At 29.7% G+C, this 17,843-nt stretch overlaps 2 protein-coding genes across 2 annotated transcripts in view; one reads left to right on the forward strand and one right to left on the reverse strand.

The window, feature by feature from the left end:
• spidr (scaffold protein involved in DNA repair) overlaps positions 1-12,812 on the forward strand; it is a 69,447-nt gene extending 56,635 nt beyond the window's left edge. Inside the window, exons 15-20 of the mRNA XM_051097529.1 lie at positions 2,620-2,821; positions 5,613-5,744; positions 9,104-9,194; positions 10,059-10,173; positions 11,987-12,037; positions 12,133-12,812. Of these exons, the coding sequence (XP_050953486.1) occupies positions 2,620-2,821; positions 5,613-5,744; positions 9,104-9,194; positions 10,059-10,173; positions 11,987-12,037; positions 12,133-12,249 (708 nt within the window). The 3' untranslated portion in view covers positions 12,250-12,812. The remainder of the gene's footprint in view (positions 1-2,619; positions 2,822-5,612; positions 5,745-9,103; positions 9,195-10,058; positions 10,174-11,986; positions 12,038-12,132) is intronic.
• A 1,767-nt stretch (positions 12,813-14,579) lies between these two features.
• cebpd (CCAAT enhancer binding protein delta) lies at positions 14,580-15,935 on the reverse strand. Its single transcript, XM_051097532.1, has one exon. It carries the CDS (start codon positions 15,742-15,744, stop codon positions 14,881-14,883), a length of 864 nt encoding a protein of 287 aa, XP_050953489.1. The 5' UTR covers positions 15,745-15,935; the 3' UTR covers positions 14,580-14,880.
• Between the last annotated feature and the right edge of the window lie 1,908 nt (positions 15,936-17,843).

The following is a 17,843-nucleotide window of genomic DNA, read 5'->3' on the forward strand; positions in this document are numbered from 1 at the left end:
AAATATGTTATTTATGTACAAAATATTTTATTTATATATAATAAATTCTATACAAATTATAATAAATACATATACTTGTAAATATTTCTTAAATATATACATGAATGTGTTTGTATTTATATATACATAATAATTACACACTAATATATGTGTGTACTGTGTGTAATTATGTATATATAAATACACACAAATTAATGTATATATTTAAGAGAAATATGTTATTTATGTACAAAATATTTTATTTATATATAATAAATTCTATACAAATTATAATAAATACATATACTTGTAAATATTTCTTAAATATATACATGAATGTGTTTGTATTTATATATACATAATAATTACACACATATAATATAATATAATATATTATAATATAAAAGTTTGAGTTTGCCTAATATATGTGTGTACTGTGTGTAATTATGTATATATACATACACACAAATTAATGTATATATTTAAGAGAAATATGTTATGTACAAAATATTTTTATATAAAATATAATTTCTATACAAATTATAATAAATACATATACTTGCAAATATTTCTTAAGTATATACACTAATTTGTATTTATATTTACATAATAATTACACACAGTACACATATATATTATGCAAACTCAAACTATTTTGTATGCGATTAATCGCGATTAATCGTTTGCCAGCCCTAATATAATATAATATAATAAAATGTAATATAATATAATATAATATAATATAATGTAATATAATATAATTAGGGCTCATTAAAATAAACGATTAATCGCATGCAAAATAAAAGTCTGAGTTTGCCTAAAATATGTGTGTGTGCTGTGTAATTATGTATATATAAATACATACAAATTAATATATATATTTAAGAGAAATGTTTTTTTATGTTCAAAATATTTTTAATTATATATATAATATAAATAATATAATATATTTAGTATAATATAAAATTAAATACATATACTTGTAAATATTTCTTAAATATATACATGAATTTGCTTATATATATATAGTACACACACATATATAAGGCAAACTCAGACTTTTATTTTGTATGCGATTAATTGCGATTAATCGTTTGCCAGCCCTAAATATAATATAATATAATATAATAAAATGTAATATAATATAATATAATATAATATAATGTAATATAATATAATTAGGGCTCATTAAAATAAACGATTAATCGCATGCAAAATAAAAGTCTGAGTTTGCCTAAAATATGTGTGTGTGCTGTGTAATTATTATGTATATATAAATACATACAAATTAATATATATATTTAAGAGAAATGTTTTTTTATGTTCAAAATATTTTTAATTATATATATAATATAAATAATATAATATATTTAGTATAATATAAAATTAAATACATATACTTGTAAATATTTCTTGAATATATACATGAATTTGCTTATATATATATATAGTACACACACATATATAAGGCAAACTCAGACTTTTATTTTGTATGCGATTAATCGCGATTAATCGTTTGCCAGCCCTAATATAATATAATATAATAAAATGTAATATAATATAATATAATATAATATAATGTAATATAATATAATTAGGGCTCATTAAAATAAACGATTAATCGCATGCAAAATAAAAGTCTGAGTTTGCCTAAAATATGTGTGTGCTGTGTAATTATGTATATATAAATACATACAAATTAATATATATATTTAAGAGAAATGTTTTTTTTATGTTCAAAATATTTTTAATTATATATATAATATAAATAATATAATATATTTAGTATAATATAAAATTAAATACATATACTTGTAAATATTTCTTAAATATATACATGAATTTGCTTATATATATATATAGTACACACACATATATAAGGCAAACTCAAACTTTTATTTTGTATGCGATTAATCGCGATTAATCGTTTGCCAGCCCTAATATAATATAATATAATAAAATGTAATATAATATAATATAATATAATATAATATAATGTAATATAATATAATTAGGGCTCATTAAAATAAACGATTAATCGCATGCAAAATAAAAGTCTGAGTTTGCCTAAAATATGTGTGTGCTGTGTAATTATGTATATAAAAATACATACAAATTAATATATATATTTAAGAGAAATGTTTTTTTATGTTCAAAATATTTTTAATTATATATATAATATAAATAATATAATATATTTAGTATAATATAAAATTAAATACATATACTTGTAAATATTTCTTAAATATATACATGAATTTGCTTATATATATATATAGTACACACACATATATAAGGCAAACTCAAACTTTTATTTTGTATGCGATTAATTGCGATTAATCGTTTGCCAGCCCTAAATATAATATAATATAATATAATATAATACATTTTTTTATTATAGTAAAAAATATATATATTTTTCCTTTTCCATTTTGCCATTCTATTCTATTCTATTCTATTCTATTCTATTCTAATTAAGCTTTTACACATTCGCACAATATTTATGTTCACATTTGTGAAAAGAGAAAATGTGCATTCATTTAATGGTATATTCCAGTGCTAATCTTAAAACATCAAGTCTGTTCATAATAATTTATTTACTAAAACTGACTGATTTTCACATGCATCTCGGTCTTGCAGAGCTCGAATGCAGGCGAGAGGGAGATGCTGCTGTTTGTGACAGATCCCAGTTTACAAATGGAGTCGAGTGCAGAGGGGAACAGGAGAACCGTAGCCGTGTGTCTGAGCCCGTCCTGCCTGATCCAGAGCTCAGTAACACAAGCCCTGGACGCCCCGCAGGCACAACCCGTCCTGATGTTCAGAGACGCTGTGAAAGAGAATGGTATTTTACCTGTTAGACATATATGAACATGTCAGCTGTCTGAATGTATTGTGTCATACACAGCTTTTTTTTATACTGACACTGCATTTCAAATGACTTGCTAATTACTGGTTCAGTCTTTTAACAATGCATCTGATAACATAATTGTAAAGCCTACATCCTAGTAACAAAACCGATGCCGTAATTTATCTTAAGGCGAGACACTGCAGGTGAACAGGGTAAAAAAAAGAAAAGTTATCTTCTTACTTACCCAGTTGATTGATTACGTTGATATATGCAAACATTTTTTGTATTACAAGATTTCTAAAATGTTAGGGTTAAATATGCAAATGAGGCTGTTTAATGAAATATGCACTAATTTGCATACATTTCTGGTACAAAAATCTAAACACTGGATGAAGTCAGTTTTAAAAATTTTTTACATAGAGTCAAATGTTTATACAAAGGGAATTTGGGTATCTCATTTTGTCACTCTATAATTCAGGAAATACTTAGAACAGACAGAAAACAATATGTTTTACAATATTTGGGGGGAATAAAATGTATAAAATCAAGCAAATTATATATGAATAAATTCCTCTGTAAAAACCTTCAGGAAATAGACAGGAATAAAAATGTAAAGATTGGTATGTGTAAGTGCTACTAAAGAGATTTGTGGCTCAGTGTAGGAGAAAAACTCATTTTGAGATAACAGCCTTTAATAATATGTATTGTAATTGAAATCTATTGAAACAAATAGATAAAGTGCTATAAAAGAAACACTTAACAGTGTCTTTTGGATGTTTTCTTTCCGCTAGTCTGAAAAAACACTTTATGAAAAAACAAAAAGCCCAAAAATTTGACAGGTGCATGAAAAAACTGTTTTTGCTGGGAGTGTCTCCCCTTAAATACATCAATTTAATACAGAGTTATAATATAATAATTAATATTTAATTATAATTTTAATAAATATAATGAAATATGATAAAATAATTAATATAAATAGAATTATATATCATAATTAATTATAATTCACTGATATAAAATTATAATGAAACTTTATTTGGAGTATTTTTTATTGTACAGTGCACATTTCTTAATATTATATAATCATATACATTATATATGTATGTATAGCACATTTTGTAATCTGCAATTAGGGTATTATAGTTAACTAAAACTTAAAACCATAAAAATGTTACTTGAAATTAAAAATTGAAATTGAAATTGAAATTCATCCAGTTGGCAAGGCAACATTTCTAATTTTAATTTTGTTTAATTTGATGTACTGAAATAAAATAAATACAAACTATATAACAAAAAGCACAAAAAAAGACAAAAAAAAAAGACAAAAAAAAAAAAACATCTACTTGGTTTAGTTAGATTTAACTAAAATTAAAATAGGAACAGAAAATGTAAAATTAATTACTTTTCAAAATATTAAAAAAAAACTAACACTTTACAATGAAGTTTCATTATTTAACTTTAGTTAACTACTTTAACATGAACTAAGAATTAACAATACTTGCAGCATTTATTAATCTTAATGTTAATTTCAGCCTTTACTAATGCATTATTAAAATCACAAGTTGTGTTTGTTAACATTAGTTAATTTACTGTGAACTAACATGAACAATGAACAACTGTATTTTTATTAACTAACATTAACAACGATGAATAAATACTGTAATAAATGTATTGTTTATTGTTTGTTCATGGTAGTTAATACATTAACTAATGTTAACAAATGATACCTTATTGTAAAGTGTTACCATAAAAACTATAGTCCAGGTCATGTTTTACCCTGCAATCTAAAGAGAAAAATAATAAATTATTTTAATTTTTAATTTTCTAATTTTCTGTTTTCTATTTGGTCTTTGGAAATTTGTTTAAAACCATTATTTAAAATAATCTGTAATATATATAATATAAAATTAACGTATTAATTAATAAAATAATTGTAATAATAAAAATAATAAATACATTTAATTGAATAAATAATAAATGTTAATAATAATAATAATTAATAATAATTGAATACATTTAAGAAATAATATAATATTTTAAATGGCTCTAATTAAATTTTATATATCTCAATAATACCAAATTAACACTGATTATAAGGTATTATAGTCCATGATGCGGATTAATATAAAAAAATGTAAAGAACAAGTCCAGAACATGTTTAACCCTGAAATCAAACGAGAAAAGTAATAAATTATATTAACATTTTTTGCATGCTGACATTATTTTATTTATTTTAACCTACCTAATATGTTAGGTAAATAAATAATTATTTATATATAATTACATATTTATTACATTACATATTTTAAATAATTATTCTAAATAATTACATATTTTACATAATAATGTAATTATACATCATGGTAGTATCTATGTACGTAAATTAAATTATTTAAATAAATGACGCAATAAATATAAATAACTGAATTTGTGGAATTAGTGCTTAACTGTAAAAAATGTCACAAAAATGGTTCTAAAAAATAGCTTTCCCTTTTCTTCATCCTTTCCTTTTTTTCATTTGTGGGGTGAAATGTGACCTGGATGTGTTTTCATGAGATGCAGCCACAAATGCTTTTTAATGCATTAAAAATTCTGTTTTTTAAGGAAAATTCAGCACTACTGAGTGGAAGCCATTCAAGCTGAAAGTCTTTGTGGTTGCTTCTTCATGTCTGAACTATTTTGAGATTTAGAGGTTTCCTACATTAATCTTTGTGTTGTTATTTGTCAGAGCCGTGACTGTAGAACATTCCGTGACATTAAGCTACTGCTCCTTTTCCTAAACCAGCTCAGATATTCTGCTGGGAACAGACAGTGATCCAAGTGGAAGCAGAGGACCCATCCTTCTCCGTACCACGGCCCGTCATACTGGACCACCTGAGTCCAGAAACCCTCCCATACTCCCTCTGCATTGTCACAGGTTGGTTTATTCCCCCCAGAGCCTCCCCCATTTTTGAGTTGGTACTATCCAGCCTGACAGAACCAGATCTCAGGGGGGTACAGCATGTTTGGCCGTTTAAACGAAACCAGTTGTTTGTTGGCTCAGGCTTTGTTCTTGATGCTTTGTTAGGGACCTTCTTGTGGTTTGTTATTTGCTTTCCCTCCTTAAAGATCTTTCTCCCACATGTTGAAGTTGTCTTTCTGCCTGGTTTTGAGATATAAAAGTCACATTTGTTACAAAGTGTTCTGTTCATTCTCTTATTATATTATTTTAACTCATGCAAAGTGGTTTCATGTCTCTGTATTGTTTCATTCTTTGAATTAATTCTTAGCATTAATAGTTAGAGAGCTATTTCATTGCTTTTTTAAATGTCATCAGTAATACCACATCTAAAAATGTATCATTCAGAAAATAGAAAACAGCATTGTGCAGAACGTCTTGTTTGCAGCTTGTGTTTTTGACCGAGAAACACCACATGACATGTAAATCAATTAACCACATGTGTCATATAGGGGTTGGTTTATCTGCTGTCATATTTATAGAATGGCTGTGCAGTTGCAGTCTGCGACCGGCTATATGGAAAACAAAAAAAATAGCAGAACTGTAGTAGTAGTTAACATTGCTGTCTCCCCAAAAATATAGAGGAAATAAACATACTGTCTATTTAGTCAGTGGCAGATGGGAAATTTGTTTAAAAACATCATTATACGTTATTTTAATATATATATATAATATAAAGAAAATAAATGTTTAATTTTTACAAAATTAATAATAATAATAATAATTAGTAATATTTCTAAACTGATCTTATTAAAAAATATATAAATATGTGTGTATATATATATATATATATATATATATATATAAACACACACATATATATATATATATATATATATATGTGTGGGGGTGTTAAAAATAATAAATAAATATAATTTAATAAATAATAAATAAATGTAAATAATAATAATTTATTACATTTAATTGCTAAATATTTATATCTTTGCTTTTTGACATTATTTTAATACAATTTGCATTACTGTGATTGGAAAATAATTCGATGAATTATAATAAATTATATTAGTAATTATTTTAATAATTACTAGTAATAAGTAAAAATGTATTATATTTTAATGTATATATACATCATGGTAGTATTTACTTAAATAATTACTTAAATAATTTACAAAAAAAAGTCTGATATCTTTGCATTTTGACATTATCTTCATGATTATTTTCATTACTGTAATTAGAAAATAATTAGATTCAAATTAAAATATTTGGATTAATTATTATATTTTTCTGTAATTATTTTAAAAAATAAGTACATATTTTTCATTATATTGTAGTGTAATTGTAGTGTATGTATACATCGTGGTAGTATTTATTTCAATAATTATTTAAATAATTTACAAAAAAACAAGTCCTCGTTTGTGCTTAATGGTCCTAAAAGGAAGCATCATTTTCTTTTATATATATATATATATATATATATATATATATGTATGTGTGTATGTGTGTATATATATATATATATAAAGAAAATGATGCTTCCTTCCTTATACATATATATATATATATATATATATATATATATATATATATATATTTTTTTTTTTTTTTTTTTTTTTTATTATTATTATTTTGATTTTGGGCTGCACGTGTTTTCATGAGATTAAGCCATGAATGCTTTATAATGCATTGCAGATTGTCTGTTTTTAGGAAACATTCAAAACTACTGAATGAAAGTTACTCAAGCTGTAATCCCCATAGATGATCCAGGACATGAAGTGATAAATATAGATGCACTTGAATCATGTTCTGTTTTGATTCCACACTAAGGTTTCATGCAGACACTGTTTACATTGTTCCATGTTCAATTAGGGAATAGAAATGTGATATTTGACACTCCAAGTTAGACTTTGAATCTCCATGGCTGTTTCACCCTAAAGATAAGACAGATCATCTGACTCAAAAGTGTAACAAGCACAAATAATCTTCTGCAGTGGTCAGCAACTTCAGCTTCTGGCTGCGTGCCGAAGGATCCTCCAGAGAGCAGAGGTTCACGCAGCGGTCTTATCACTCTGTATCACGCCTGCTGTGTATTATGTAACACAGATGTGTGTTTGTGTGCTGCGTGTTAGTGCTTTTACGATGTCATTTGTCAGAGAATCGTGCAGAGCCTAGATTTCCTAAAAGTTTGCCTAAAGTTCTCAGCAGAGGTCTGAACAAACAAAGTCATAGATTAGGTGTTGATCATTTATTTGTGTGTTTCATAATTCATTTCACAGTAGTAGGTCAAATCAGAAGGGTAAAATATCAGTGGTAAGCTAATTTAGACAGGAGTACAAATAGCAGTGATGGACTTGTTTACATAAAAGACTGCATTCTGAAAAATAATTCTAGGGTTCCATGAAGAACCTTTAACATTTGCAGAACACTTGATTCCACAGAAGATTCCAAAAAATGTTACTTTTAAAAACTGTTCACTGAAAGGTGAACCAAAAATGTTCTATGACATCATTGCAAACTATTTTTGGAACCTTTTTTTTAAGAGTGTTATTGTGTTACTAGAACTGGGTAAAAAAAAATATTGATTTCTGAAACAACAGTATGGATTGCATGGTTAGTACTACTGAATATGTTGTTCTGCTCATTTATGCTGTCTAAACCACGGGAAAAATGTGTGGAAGCTGCTAAATCATATAGAGAAGGACATAGAAAGCAGGAAAGGGTGCAGTGTTTTGACAAACTAAAATGAATAGGTGGTAAAGATACGTGCGAGCAGTATTAATTAAGACATTAGCCTAATATTTCACCTACCTGACCAGAAATAATAAGAACAAACATGAATGTTGTCAAGATTCTTTTCCTGTAAATCCTGTTTCTTGCTAGTTGTTTGTTTCTATCAGTTTTTTGCACTCTTCTCTTTGATTTGTTAACTTTTGGCAGTCTATAGCACTCCAAATGTTTTTTCCCTGTCCAACCGATTAGTACAGCCCAAAGCATGACAATAATTGACAATTTTCAGTAGCAATAATCTGCAAAATATGAGTTTTGTTCAGTTCACTGGCATTGTTTACGTTCAGTGCTGCTAATATGGCCGATTGATGAAAACACATTTGGCATATGCTGTACCAGATATATACAAAATAATTGATACTGAATCGGAAATCGAGTCAAGCTTGAGAATCAGAATCGAATCGTGAAATTTGTGTCAAAACCCAGCCCTGTTAGTTACTAATACAATGCATGGTTTATCCTGTGATGACCAAGCAAAGTGATTTGAGTCAGTTGTGTCAATTAAATGACTTGAATTTGCTTATTTTAACGTGCAGGTGTGGTTGTAGCAGTGGATGAAAGCACAGCGTTCTCCTGGCCCACCTGCTGCCGCTGCGAGAGCTGCCGTTTGGAGACTCGAGAACAACAGTAAGTTTTTCTTGACTAGGCCAAAATTCCAAACTGGTGAACTTTAAATACCAGAAACAGTTGACCTACCACATCTGGGCTGACAGATTAACATCAGTTCTAGAGAACTAATGCCTAAAGACATTATTAAAGCAGCGTCACAGCTGCGAAATCCTACTCGCGTCATCTTGTAAAATGAAGTGGTTATTGAGTCCCAAATGCTTTCTTTATTAAGAAGCAAGTCAGAAAATTGAGTTTTTCTGAAGTGCATCATAGGGGATGTGTTTGTGGCATTTTTATTTTGTGTCCAAAACCACAAAAACACACTTGAAGGAAATGTTCTGAAGATTCGCTGAACGTTTCCTTACCCTTAGGCAATTCAAGATGTAGATGAGTTTGTGTTCACTGAAACAGATTTGGAAAAAACGTAGCATTACATCATTTGCTCACCAATGGATCCTATGAAATGAATGGGTGCTGTCAGAATGAGAGTCCAAACAGTTGATAAAAACATCACAACAGTCCACATCTTGTAATGCATGTTTATAAGAAACAAATCCATTCAAGCCATTATTATAATATCTGCTTTTACAAAGCATCTGGCAAATAGACTATACAGAAAAATGGTGCTGTCTTGCAATACTAAATGCATGTCCGCAGGGTTGTTGACCCATATGTGTTCAGAGTTAATGCGTAAGACGCCTCCATTACATTGTGTTTAATCACAACCCACCGCATGGCCAAATTGTTTTCACATTCCACTGAAAGAGTAAAGCTGATGCGGTGAATCATAGTGCCTTAAAGCCCTTAAACTGAAAAAGACTCAACAAACATTTAAAAAAACAGCAATAAAAGTTGCATGTTTGTTGGTGTGCTGGTTTCTAGGAAAGGATTCCTCTGTTTAGCATGTGGAGCCGTAATGGATGAACCCAGCACAATGATGCAGCTAGAGGTGTTTCTGAGCTGCTCCCCACTGAGCCACTGTACTGTCAAAATCAAGGTGAGATGCTTTCAGATGCTGTATGTGGAAGACATTCATTTAAATGGTGGACAAAAACATGTTGTAGTCATATATATTTAAAAAAAAAAACATGAAGGAGATAATTTGCTTTAATTAAAATGATGTTAGTTATTCATTATTGTTACAACAAAATCCTGTCCAGTTTTTATTTTAAAAAAAGTAAAATAAATTAAAAGCAGTACAGCAGATATTTTTATGATATACAGATATTTTACTATTTAAATACTTTGCAATAATTTAAATATCAGCTTTTGATTACTGTTACAGAAAATTCATGTCCTGGTTTATTTTTATTTTTTTTAATGGCATAAATTAAATCAGTATATCAGACATATTTATGATATATAAATACTTTACAATTTAAGTAATTTTCATTCATTTAAATTATCTCAAATTTTCATTACTGTTACAGAAAAATCATGTCCAGTTTTTATTAAAAATAAAATTATACAATAAATGCAATACAGTAGACATTTTTATAATATATTAATATTTTACAGTTTAAAGAATTTGCATTAATTTAAATAATGTTAGATTTTCATTGCTATTACAAAAAAATGATTAAACAGTACAAGCATACATTTTAATGATATATAGATAATTTACAATTTAAATCATTTGCATTATTTTAAATAATATCAGCTTTTGAGTACTCGTATAGAAAATTCATGTCCATTTTTATTTTTTTTATTTTTTACAAAAAGCATAAATCAGTACATTAGACATTTGTATGATATATACATATTTTACAATTAAGAAATTTGCATTAATTTAAATAAATCAAATTTTCATCACCGTTACAGAAAAATAATGTCCAGTTTTTATTAAAAAAAATTAATAAACACAATACAGCAGACAAGTATATAAATACTTTACATTTTAAATAATTTGCATTAATTTAAATGGTTAGATTTCATTGCTATTACAGAAAAATCAGGTCTAGTTTTTTATTTTTTATTTTTAAATAGCTTTAATTAAAGACAGTACAGCAATACATCATTTTTAATGTCATACAATCATAATATCAAGTTTTATTAATCTCAGTATATATTTTGGGCTGATATGACGTAGTGCTTTTCAGTACAGGTTTCGTGAGATTCTTCTGATTTTGCTTTCCTGAAGACAAACTCAACGACATCTGTATCTACATCTTATATGACGTTAACATGATTATCATAAACACTTAAGAAAGTGAAGCTAGCATGATTTTATCACTCGTGCAGAAACGAAAATGTTTTTCACCTAGTGTTTATCTTCAGTCTGTTTTATTTCCTGGAAATTTCAGTGAAAGTGGAGGGTCACATTATGGAACAGATGTAACAAGATACCTCTCATATGTTATCAGAAAAGAGTTTCACCCACAGAACCTGAATAAACTTATGAAGTTTGTGACAGTTTTGGACCACTGAGTAACTGATGCATATAAGGGAAAGTTTGTGTGTTTATATTTTGGCATGTTTCTTAAGCACAAAAAAGCACTCATTCGCGTAAAAAATATAAATTAGCTACTTAATACTAAGTCGTTTTCATACTGCATTTAGTTGATGCAGCTATCACCGTGTAAAAGAAGCCTGTAACATTATTTTGTCTAACGCTGTCAAGCGAGAATTTCTCAAGATGCTTGATTAGATGAGGTCAGACAGGGTTGATTTCCTCAGGCTTTCAGAGTCTAAATGATTTCCAGGGTTAACTGTGAGTTAACAGAAAATTGTAATTTTTTCATAGAGTTTTTTCATGTCCCTGCCACATCATATGAATCAAATTATGATATTAATACGTTTATGTGTTTCAGTTGCAGCAAAAGACCATTAAATCTCTTTTAAACTCAACAAGGTGTACTGAGGTAAGATTCTGCACTAGCAATGTTTAGGTGTCAGTCATTTATAAACATTTCTGTTCTTAATTGTTTGTTATTGGTCTGATCTGTTTGTTTGACAGGGTTACAGTGTGGAAAATGTTCTTGGGTCGGAGATCGGTCCTCTGAGTGCGTTTATCCACGTCGTCAACAGAAGTCACACTGTTTGGATGGGTTTGGAGGAGTTAGATCTGCACTGACTAGCACACTTACTACTGTTTATAGAGAATAATTAGTCAACACTAGTCTTGCCTTATTTCTAAGCTAAGAAAAGAAGCTTAAAGAAGCCACCTGAACAATATTACATTTTGAATGATTGTTGATGTCCACACTGTTAAGAAAACCACAACCACTATGTAAATAATAGTAGAAAAGATGCTCATGTCCAATATCAGCTGATAAAAGTCGTTTTTGTGTTGTCATTCAAATGTCTGCTAAGACAAAAGTTGTTTCTAGCCACATTATGGTGGTGTTCAAGTTAAATTATTTGTGAAAATAGAAAATTGGTTTATTGCTCTCTATGACAGCTGAATACCTATTTTGACAATGAATAAATGTTTTATGCCACCAAATACATGATTAAGTCATTTTCTTTAAAGAGCATCCACTATTATGATATGGAAGATGAAAGATTTACATTGTTTTTGTTGCTGAACAGTTGCTCCCGTTCTTCAAGTGGAAGTTGTAGGCTTTATTTACCAACTTTTAACTGAAATAAAACAGCAGCTTCGAAATTTACCTTCGAGGTCTGGCACATTCATCTGAAAATTTGTAAATGTGCCTTTCTAGTGTAGGCCACAAACCTTATCCAAAAATTGCTTTTATGTGACCCTGGACCACAAAACCAGTCTTAAGTAGCACGGGTCTATTTGTAGCAATAGCCAAAACAACATTGTATGGGTGAAAATGATAGACTTTTCTTTTATGCTAAAAATCATTAGGATATTAAGATCACGTTCCATGAAGATATTTTGTAAATTTCCTATCGTAAATATATCAGATTTATTTTTTTGATTAGTAATATGCATTGCTAAGAATTTCATTTGGACATCTTTAAAGGTGATTTTCTCAGTATTTTGATTTATTTTGTATTTTTTTTGCAACCTCAGATTTCAGATAATCAAATAGTTGTACCTTGGCCAAATATTGCCTTATCCTAGCAAACCATACATCAATGGAAAGCTTATTTATTGCTATGTAAATTAGGTTTAATGATTGTTATTGATTATGCAATTCAATTGAATTTGCAAAATCAAAATTTTGCAATCTATGTGGTCACACTTATGAATCTAGAGCCTGTCTAACTGTAAACTAGGATAAAATGCTGCACACTTTCACTTGGCAATGAGTGACTGTATTATATAAGGTTATTTATAGATCATTTGTGCAGCTCCTATATAAAAAATGCTACTTGCACTTGTGATTAACATTGTTTTTGTTGCTGAACAGTTGCTCCCGTTCTTCAAGTGAAAGTTGTAGGCTTTATTTACCAACTTTTAACTGAAATAAAACAGCAGCTTCGAAATTTGTCTGGCACATTCATCTGAAAATTTGTAAATGTGCCTTTCTAGTGTAGGCCACAAACCTTATCCAAAAATTGTTTTTATGTGACGCTGGACCACAAAACCAGTCTTAAGTCGCTGGGGTTTATTTGTAGCAATAGCCAAAACAACATTGTATGGGTGAAAATGATAGACTTTTCTTTTATGCTAAAAATCATTAGGATATTAAGATCACGTTCCATGAAGATATTTTGTAAATTTCCTATCGTAAATATATCAGATTTATTTTTTTGATTAGTAATATGCATTGCTAAGAACTTCAGTTGGACAACTTTAAAGGTGATTTTGTCATTATTTTGATTTTTTTTTTTGCAACCTCAGATTTCAGATATTCAAATAGTTGTATCTCAGCCAAATATTGGCTTATCCTAACAAACCACATACATCAGTGGAAAGTGTATTTATTCAGTATTTTAGATGATGCATAAATCTCACTTTCAAGAAACTGACCGTTATGACTGGTTTTGTGGTCCAGGGTCACATTTATATTATGTTTAATGATTGTTATGAATTATGCCATTGAACTGATCCTAAATTGTACATCTATGAATCCAAGGCCTGTGCTGTAAACTAAGATAAAATCTTACACTTATTCACTTGACAGTGACTGTCATATAATATTATTTATAGATCATTTGTGCAGTCAATGCATAAAAAATGCTACTTCATTCACTTGTGAATAACTCTTTTTAGTTGCTGAAAAGTTGCTCCCATTCTTCAAGCACTTAAACTAAACACCTAGTTGTAGACTTTACCAACTTTTTTTTACTTTTTACCTTAGAGGTATGGAAATATCTCTCTAGTTTTAACCACAAACCTCATTTACTCCTAAATCCAAAATCGCTGTTCAACTCATATGACTCGAAAGAGCTATTATTTAAGTCAGACTTGCTGATTGACAGCTACACCTTTGAACAGACCACGCCCACTGAGACCCGCCCCCTTGCACACATGCGCGTTCACATGGATCTTTTTGAAATTTCACGTCGTTTTATTGTACATTTGTACACACTGTACAATTTTCAAACATGCTCTGGCATTAATACGAAGTTTTCTGGGAATTATAAAACAAGTACCATAAAAACATATATGAAGTTGTTCTGTAATAATTTAGAATACAAAAACATTCACAAAAATAATCACAAAGAGTCCAAAGTCCGTCATCCGATGTGTAACTTAATGCACGTCTGCTACAGAAGAACATAGTAATTCAAGTTCGCTGAGGTATGTTTTTGGCAAGGTTTTTGGGGCTCTGTCTTTCGACGTGCGTCACCGACTGTCAACAGCCAATCGCGCCGCCGTCCCGAACGAAGGTTCGGGCATCTGTTTGAAGAAGTTTCTGAGGCTGCTCAGTTCTCTCGTCAGCTGATCGATCGTTTTGTGCAGGCGGTCGTTTTCGGCGCCCAGCTCGATCATCTTTTGCTGCATCTCCAGGTTGCGCTGCTTCGCCTTGTCCCTGCTTTTACGCACGGCGATGTTGTTCCGCTCGCGCCGCTGCCGATACTCCGGGCTGTGCCTGTCGACTGACTTTTTGCCCTTTTCCTTTCCCAGCCTCCTCTGGGTGACGGGCTCTGGCTCAGGTGTGGTGGGAGGTGTCGGCTGGCCCGTGTGCATGAGGCTCACGGAGGTCTGCGCGCACGTCTCGATCTGAGATGGTAAGGAAGAGGACAGCTCGCTGTCGCTCCAGTCCGCCTCCTTCTTGATCGGTGCGCAAAACGCGCCCTTGCCAAAGCCCCCATCCTGGTGGTGCTGCTGCTGCTGCTGCAGCCTCTCCGCGCTCTTTTGCGCAAACGCGCTCGGCAGGTAAAAGTCTGGCTTCTCTTGCTTCACGTTGTTGAACAAGTCTGCAAAGAGCTCGTCGTTGCAGATCTCCAGCGGAACCGTGGACATGGACTCGATGTAGGCGCTGAAGTCGATGGCGCTCTCATCATCGTAGATGGCAGGCGCGTTGCTGAGCTCCATCATGCTGCCGCCGCCGCCGCCGCTGTTCTCCTCGGACATGCCACGCTCTCCCCCGGATTTGGCATCCCCTGGCATGACTTTATTGTCATAGAAGTTGGCAGGCTCCATGGCCCAGCTCATGTTGCATGGTGGCGTTACGCACTGCGAGTCCAGGTTGTATATGTCAGACATGGACGCAGCCAAACTCAAACTCAAGCAGCGGATCCCTTCTACCTAGTCCCCTTTGACAGTCCACAAAAGCGTAATTTTTCACGCGCACTCACACCCTGTTTCGCGCACCCCGCGCGTATCTCCAAACGTCTGTCTGTCTCGCGAACAGGTGTTAAAGTCCTCGTAGCTCTCTATCGAAACTCTGCCGTCCTCGTGCATAAGTACGAGCGCTCGGCTTGCGTCACGGCATCGCCGCCCCCTTCCAGAAGCCAGTGAATGTCCAGTGTCAGTCACATGTTCCGCCTGTGCTCCTATTTGAGGAGACTCGGGTGTGCATGAACGCCTACCAGCAACTTTTAAGAACAGTCTGTCGGAACTTCATGTTGTAGGACATGAGGACATGTTTGAATGCGTATGCGAGTGTGAAAGAACACAGCAGTCAGGGGAAATTAATTTAATGCGCCACTACCAACACATACATGTATAAATAATATACATATACAAACAAAAAAAAAAACGAGAATAGACAAGAAATTGAATTAAAAATGAATGTTTAGGTCGCATTTATTATTATTACTAATTTTATTATAGATTTTCGTTCTTGTTTATAAGAAATATTGCTGTTGTAGCCTAGTTATAGATTATTATTACTATTATTATTATTATGACCTAAGTTTTAGTTCGTGTTTATAAGTATGTTATGGACTTTTGTTTATTATTATTATTATTATGTTGCATGCTTATATCAATGCGCTATAACCAACATTCCTAAATAAATAAATAAATTCGATTAATTAAAAAAAAACTTTAGTTCGTATTTATTATTATTATTATTATTATGTTGCATGCTTAAATCAATGTGCAATTACCAACATTCCTAAATAAATAATGAAATAAATATATTCATATTTATTATTATTATTATTATTATTATTATTATTATTATTATTATTATGACCTAAGTTTTAGTTCGTATATAAGTATGTTATGGACTTTTGTTTATTATTATTATTATTATTATTATTATTATGTTGCATGCTTATATCAATGCTCTATTACCAACATTCCTAAATAAATAAATAAATTCGAATAAATAAAAAAAAACTTTAGTTCGTATTTATTATTATTATTATTATTATTATTATTATTATTATTATTATGTCCTCAAGTTGAATGTTTAAATGCGCCATATAACAATACCTAAATAAATAAATTCGAATAAATAAAATATGTTTGTTTCGTACGTATTTATTATTATTATTATTATTATTATGTCCTCAAGTTGAATGTTTAAATGCGCCATATAACAATAGCTAAATAAATAAATTCTAATAAATAAAATAAAAAATGTTTGTTTCGTACGTATTTATTATTATTATTATTATTATTATTATTATTATGTCCTCAAGTTGAATGCTTAAATGCGCCATATAACAATACCTAAATAAATAAATTCGAATAAATAAATAAAATAAAATAAAATAAAATAAAATGTTTGTTTCGTACGTATTTATTATTATTATTATTATTATTATTATTATAGGTTTTCCTTCGTGTGTATTTTTTAATAAATCAATAAGTATGGTTGTTGTAGTTATTATTATTATTATTATTAATAATAATAATAATAATAATAATAATAATAATAATAATAATAATAATATGTCCTCAAGATTAATGCTTAAATTAATGCCATAAATAAATAAATTCGAACAAATAAAAAATGTTTCGTTCGTATTTATTGTTGTTGTTGTTGTCGTTTGCTCATTTATTTGCTCGTATTATTATTATTAAGTTGTTGGACATGAGGGCATGTTTGAATGCGTGAAAGGTCATCGAGAGAAAATGTATTTAAATAAATACGAATAAAACATTATTATTTTTATTGTTGTTGTTGTTGTTGTTGTTGTTGTTTCATCTGGGTGTCGACTATATTGTATAATTGGAAATATACCGCCATTTATTAATTTATCTATTCACATCCATGTATTTGAGAAGCACATTGAACGTATACATTCAGTACAAAAATAATATATATTATAACAAGATTCGAATTAAAGCAATAAGGTTATTTGTTATTAATCGTACATTTAATATAATAATTAAATCTTTAAAAAAAA

This window comes from Labeo rohita, chromosome 24 (genome assembly GCF_022985175.1).
Source record: "Labeo rohita strain BAU-BD-2019 chromosome 24, IGBB_LRoh.1.0, whole genome shotgun sequence".
NCBI lineage: Eukaryota > Metazoa > Chordata > Actinopteri > Cypriniformes > Cyprinidae > Labeo > Labeo rohita.

What these genes read in the sequence shown, in the direction of transcription:
- cebpd (XM_051097532.1), bottom strand. Translation starts at nt 15,744, where the DNA reads ATGTCTGACATATACAACCTGGACTCGCAGTGCGTAACGCCACCATGC.